This window comes from Kryptolebias marmoratus, linkage group LG6, assembly GCF_001649575.2.
Source record: "Kryptolebias marmoratus isolate JLee-2015 linkage group LG6, ASM164957v2, whole genome shotgun sequence".
NCBI classification, from domain to species: domain Eukaryota; kingdom Metazoa; phylum Chordata; class Actinopteri; order Cyprinodontiformes; family Rivulidae; genus Kryptolebias; species Kryptolebias marmoratus.
In genome coordinates, this window is record NC_051435.1 from 20,145,725 (window position 1) to 20,152,506 (window position 6,782).

General features: G+C 42.7%; 1 protein-coding gene across 1 annotated transcript; it reads left to right on the forward strand.

Annotated features, from left to right (window-relative positions):
- The first annotated feature begins 490 nt into the window (after positions 1–490).
- On the forward strand, positions 491–1,967 carry LOC119617125 (myosin-9-like). The gene has a single exon (XM_037976226.1). It carries the CDS (start codon positions 491–493, stop codon positions 1,658–1,660), a length of 1,170 nt encoding a protein of 389 aa, XP_037832154.1. The 3' UTR covers positions 1,661–1,967.
- The last annotated feature ends 4,815 nt before the right edge of the window (positions 1,968–6,782 follow it).

Below are 6,782 nucleotides of genomic sequence, written 5' to 3' on the forward strand. Positions count from 1 at the left end.
CTACAGCTGCACAGATTATTCTGAAGGTTAAGGTCCACAGGACTGGAGACAACCCCCCTGGATGTGGCTGGAAGAGGAAAAAAAATGATGACAAACTGAAGAGACGGACAATCCAAATGATAACTAAATGACATAACAACTTCCAAAGAGATTGGAGGTGAACTCCAAGGTCAAGGGTTGATATCTTACCAAAATCAGCACTATATGGGGTAAATTACAGAATGTCTGAATATGTGTGTGTGTGTGTGTGTGTGTGTGTGTGTGTGTGGGGGGGGGGGGGGGGAATGAGAGAGAGAGAGAGAGAGAGAGAGTCTCTATACTGCTGTGTGTGTGTGGGACTCTGTATCGATGTGTGTGTGTCACTCAGCATGGTCATTCATTACCACAGTAACCTGGTCTGAAACTGGCAGGCACTGACTTCCTGTCACTGATACTTCTGCTGACTTTCAGTATGTGCCAGGACTTCTCTGCCTTCTCTGGATTTTGAAAAATGTCGTATGAGAGATACCCCAATCAGAGAAGAGGCAGGAATCAGGAAGCCTGGATGGAGCAGACCTCACTCCATCACGAGATCAGCAGGCTGAACGCCCTTCTCAGTGAGGAGCGAGCTAAATGGTTTCAGGAGAACCATAGATCGAGCCAGCTGTGGCAGGAACTTGAAGAGACCAAGGCCCAGTTGGACAAACAGAAGTCCCTGAAGGAAGTGTTTATCAAGAAAGAGAAGGAAGTTAGACAGGAACTCCAGAGACTGCAGAAATATACCGATGCAGAAACTCTCAGTTCTGCTAAGATCGCTTCCCAGGTGCAGAGTAGCATCAAACAGAAGAAAAAGAAAACCCTTCAGCAGGATTATGAGGAACTGAAAGTGGCTCACGTCATCAGCCAGGAAAGGTTTTCGGCCGAACTCCAGCTGGAGAAAGAGAAAACCAAGGCTCTCCAACAACAACTGGATGAAGCCAAACATTTATATGAAGAGCTGAGCAACAAATATGAAATGGACGTTGTTGCACTTCGTCAACAGGCTGCGGCATTTCAACAAGAAGCCGCAGAGAACCAGAGTCAGGTTGACGCAGAAAAACAGTTACAGAACCATCTAAAAGAAACATCCGCCAAGGAGATCCAGCAACTACGAGAGATCTCACAAGAAAAAGAATCAAAATTGCAGAAAGAGCTGGAACAATTGGTCTCATCTTACAGCCATCTCAAAACCAAACATGAGATGGACGTTTTCGCTCTTAAAGTTATGTCAGAAGCATTTTTACACCAGCTCAGCAAAGATATGCAAGTTTCTGTCCAGAACAACAAGGAACACCTGGAGAAAATTAATAACCTCCAGGCAGAGAACAAGACTTTGAACGAGACCATGACCCAGGAGATCTTTAATTTGGAAATGATCTGCTCCAACACACAGAAAAACTTTGAAGCAGAAGTGGACCGACTGACAGCTGAGCTTAAAGATCAGATTGAGATCAACCTTCAGCTCTCCTCTGAACTCAAAGACAGACAGTTGGATTCACCAAACCCTGAGAAACCCCTCCTGGAGACACCTGATGGAGAACTGACTTCTCCAGAGAAAAAGAAGTCTTTCTGGAAGCGAACACGCCATTTCCTTGGCCTGAAAAAGCCTGGAAGTTGGAAGAAAACTAAAAATGCTTCCTAAAACTTTTTCCTTTACACACCCACACCGGCAAACATTCACAAAACATTTCAAACACAAAACAACACTAACCAATGAACATTTGTCTTTTATTTTTTTCTTTTTGTTTAAAAAAAGGGCAGCACAGTGGAATAGTAATCATCTCCTTTCTGAACACAAAGAAGGTGTCAGATTAGCATCTCTTTCTGTGAGGACATCAGATATTTTCACCGTGCTGCGTGGGTTTTCTCCAGGTACTCTGGTTTCCCCCACATAGTTCAAATTCAAACCAATTGGTCATTCACTGGTTATTCTACATTCACCCACTTACATTAATAAAGAAGTTAAAAAAAAACAAAAAAAAATTTCACCCTCGTGAATCGCCACCTTATCGCGGTGGGGGTGTTTGCGTGTCCCAGTGGTCCCAGAAGCCATGATGTCGGGGGCAGAGTTGGCCCTGGTTGGGACAGGGTGAGGGGCCAGACTAAGAGCGATTCAGCAAACCTTCAAAAGATTTATTGATTTTCTTTTATGATGGTGTGTGTGTCTGTGTGTGTGTGCATATACGTGTGCTGGATGTGTGTGGAGCATTCATGTAAAGATTGTTGCTCCTATAAATGTTACATTGAAATCCTGTGACTTTCATCAAACATCTGTTGTGTTTTATTTTGCCCGTACTTCTGCTCTAATCTTATGTCAGTTTTGCTCCATCCTAATTATTCTTCAGCTCTCTAATAAAAGAAGAGACTTCACACCGGAGCGAGGTATCACACACTGCCGTCCAGAACCGTTAGTGATGACAAACCTGTGCAGGTGTTTCTCTTCTCTGCAACAAGAGGAATAAATAGGTTGTGATGGACAGGTGCGATGATGCCACTCCTAATTATAAACCACGGCGAATGCAATGCTGCTGTGCTCCTCCTCAAACAGACACTAATGCTAACAGATACAGCATGATGGTTAACAGATATACTGCAGGGTCTTTAAATAGACCTACATGTACTGCTTTAACTGAGCCAGAATGTGATACTAGGAACAAGGAAGACATCACAGCAGACTAATTTTATCCGCTTATTTCTAGCAGAAGACGTCTTACTCAGTAAAAATAAAAATAAAAAAAGATATAAGTGAATATTTAAGTGAAAGGAAGTTGTTTACAGTGAATCTGCCGAGCTAAGAAGGAAGCTGAAGTCTGCCCAGTACATACAGATATACATTTAGATCAGTTTAGTGAAAGGGCTTATAACATGACAGACCTTTTACTTTTGTCACCCAGTCTCCTCTCAGTGACAGTCACTGACAATAAGATGGGACATTTGCTGCTGTCTGTAGCAGGGGCTAAAAATCTTTCCTCTGCCAGAGAGGTAATGTTTTCTGTCTGTCTGTCTGTCTGTGTTGAAGATAATTGACCTCTTGAGGCACCTGGAGAGCGCAAACCTCTGCCAAGGCCACAGGGTCATTAAATAACTGAACGATCTGGATTGTGGTCCTGATCACTATCAAAATTTAGTCATTTGTTCTTTGTGACAACCTCAACATTTCCTAAAAATGTCATCATATTTTGGGTAATCTTGTGCACAGACAAACAAACAAACAAACATATACCTCCTTGGTGGAGGTAAAAACACAACCGGACATCTGTTTTGTCGTTGAAAGCATTTTATTTCCCATTGGAAAAGCTGAAATCTTAGATCGATCAACTTTCTAAAACTTAAAAAGGAGCATTAAGTCATTTTCCCTCTAAGTCACACTTTCATACATGAGACTAAAGCATCCCTCTGTGAGCCAGGCAAACAAAGACCCTAAAAAGCCCCAGGATGGAGGGGAGTGACATTAATCTGCATAATAATTTAGCTGCATAAAGAGAGCATCTTCTGCAGTTTAAAGCTTAGAACTCCACATTCTTCAGTTTTGAATTGAGAAAGCTCCCCTGATGGGAAGAGACGTCTTCAAATACAGAATAGAAGTCCTGTTACTTTGTTTGTTGTATTATTATTATTATTATTTTGAGAGATTTGCCACGTTCTGAATGACTGAGACTGTACACCAGCGTAATCACATCTAGACTCTCAGTACCGGTACTCCGGTTTCCTCTCACAGTCCAAAAACATGCATGATAGTTTAACTGGCAACTCTAAATTGCCCCTTGGTGTGAGTGAGAGTGTGAATGGTTGTTTGCCTCTCATTGTCCCTGTGATGCCTCTCACACAGTGACTGCTGGAGATAGGCATCAGTTCCCCTGTCACTTGGAAAGAAAAAGCCAGTAAAATGAATAGATGGATGAATTAAATAATAAAAATCTTTCACTCTTTTCAGACATAATTATGAAAGTGTAAATCGCTGTGTTGCGGATAAGCTTAGCTGTTGCTACAGTTCTTTCTGTATGAAATATAAATTGTTGTGCTGGCTGGTTTGATGTCAGATCATTTATATATTTTTTCAGCATATTTCTTGCCTGAGAGCTGATAAATGAATGAACAATAGTCCTTGAAAGTCAGACGTGTGCTTAAATTCCTCCTTTCTTTGTGTTTAACTTTGCACCGAAGCAGCATTTGACTTGAGAACCCTGCTAATGTTAACCCTCCCATGACTCTCTGGGACCCGCAGTTATGAGGGCTTCTCTTCCTCGCTTCAGTCACGAGGGCTTCAGGAGGGTGAAACATGGTGCAAAGGGAAGTGACCTGGATATCTGAAGACCAGCAGCATGACTAACACATAGCAATTTGCAGACAATACAGGTAGGACAGGAACAGATACAGACTGATTGTGTTTTGTATCAGACCTTTAGTTTACATATTCAGCAAAAGAACTATGAGTAATATCTGCACAGGCACCTGCCCTCTGTGACCACACTGAGAACATTATGGAGGCAGTGCTCTTCACCAGTGAGGTTTGTTCATTTTTAAACAGGACCTGTCAGCAAAAAATACATATCGAAAATTCTACAAAGCATGTTTCTACAACAGTCAGTTTGGTTTTTGTGAAAAATTTAAGGTTAGTTAGGGTTCTGTCTTTAAATTCAGGAAAATAACTATATAAACACAGGTTTTGTCTAAGGCATGTTCAACCATGTTGTGTTTTTAATGTTATGGAAGACTCTTCACGCTCTACATGCAGAGACTGGATTCTTATATGTATTTTAACTGCAAATAAAGTTTTCTGTCAAATTCCTGCCGAGTACAGAGTGTGCACACCCAAGCCCTAATTGACCACAGACCTAATTATTGGCATCCCAGACACTGATGCTGCTCCCCCAGCACACCACAGCAGATGGCACCTGGAACCACAGACTGATAAAAAATCTTCATCATCTTACTGCCCACACGTTGAAAGAGCTGAGCTTCCTCGGAAAATAGTCTTCTCATCACCCTTCTTGTACACAGCACCAGAGTTGGTGCTCCAGTCCAGCCTGTTGTTCAGATGTACTCCCAAGTATTTGTATCCATCCACAACCATCCACTTCCTATTCCAAGATGTTGATGACCCTGGCTGTGGGGTTTTCCTTCCTGAAATCGACCACCATCACCTTTGTCTTGTCCCCGTTTGGCAGCACCACTCCACAAAGCTGTCCATCTCTAAAACACCCCACGACTGCAGAGTCTCTGTGACTGTCTTCTGAGGTGCTCCTGTGTTACTAATCACCACATCAGACAGGGTCCCCCATGGCACACAAATTGAGGCCTGTCTGACAGATAATCAGCCACCCAGTAGAAAGTATAAACACTCACACCCACCTGAGAAGCTTTCCGCTCAGTAAATAAGGCCGGATGGTGTTGAAGGCACTGGAAAAATCAAAGAACATGATTGAACATAGCCTTCGCCACCATCCAGGTGTCAGCACGCTGCAGTAGATAGATAACCCCCATCACCCACCCCCACATGAGACTGCTAGGTTCAGAGCATTTCTCACCAGTGGTCCAAGATTGGGGAGGACCGGTCTCTCCAAAGTCTTCATGACGTGCGATGTCTGGGCAACTGGTCTCAAGTCGTTTAGGTCAGATAGGGAGGCTTTCCTTAGTACCAGTGTTAGGCAGGATGTTTTTTAAAGGGACACCAACTTTTCCTGCAGCAGACCCATGTTGAAGATGAGCTGCAGGATGATGGGAAGTGCAGGACTTCAGCATCAGAAGACTGATGTGGCTGAGGCCTGTAGCCTTTCCCAGGTGTTTTGTCTCCCAATCTGGCCTGTCCTCACAGTCAGACAGGGGGTTTTGGCCACTGAAGTGGAGGTTTGGGTTGGAGGATTGTGGTTCATGAGTCTGGATCCTGAGTCTCATATCAGCAGCAATGAAGATGCTTTGCAGAGCATCTTTCAGGACAGACAGACATATCTGTATGTATGTAGCAGGCCTCTGTATTAACTAATATGAAACTTGTGAGAGAAAACTGTTGTGGTGGTTGTAATTGTATTTATTCTCACTCCGTCCTTCTAACACAGTGTCCTTTGTCCTTCGCTGTCACAGCAGTGTCCTCTCGTAACAAGGAGCAATTACAGCAACAGAACAGAGCAAAATGTATTCACTGTAGAAACTCAAGAACACAGTAGAAGCCAACTTGTATAAATGTTTCACAGAAAAACAGAAAAAAACTGTTATTGTTTCTTTTTCAGGCTCATAAAGGTCACCTGTGTGTGTTTCTCCCTGCCTGATGATAGAAATATAACATCTACACTGATACACGGCCTCTAAAGTAAAACTCAAACAAATAATCACTGTGCAAAACTATGTCTTATCAAAAAAGGACAAATGAACTGTGAGCAGCAAGAGGCTTTTGTGATCACTCGTGAAGGTCCGAAAAGCAGGTTCAATAAAGTCAATCAACTTTTTATTATTATGAAGGTTGTTTTTAATGCTTTTAATCTTGAACTTGTCCTCTGCTGTGACCAACAAACTTTTCTCAGAGGATGACCAAAGTATTTTTCTATTTCTATAATTCTTTTTATCTATTGATGCTTTCTTTGGCCCCCCTGATCTGAACCCGAACGGTGTTCTGTTGTTGGACTTCTGTGCTCGTCATGGATTGTCCATAACGAACACCATGTTCAAACATAAGGGTGTCCATATGTGCTCTTGGCACCAGGACACCCTAGGTCACAGTTCAATGATCGACTTTGTTGTCGTTTCATCTGATCTGCGGCCGCATGTTT

What these genes read in the sequence shown, in the direction of transcription:
- LOC119617125 (XM_037976226.1), top strand. Translation starts at nt 491, where the DNA reads ATGTCGTATGAGAGATACCCCAATCAGAGAAGAGGCAGGAATCAGGAA.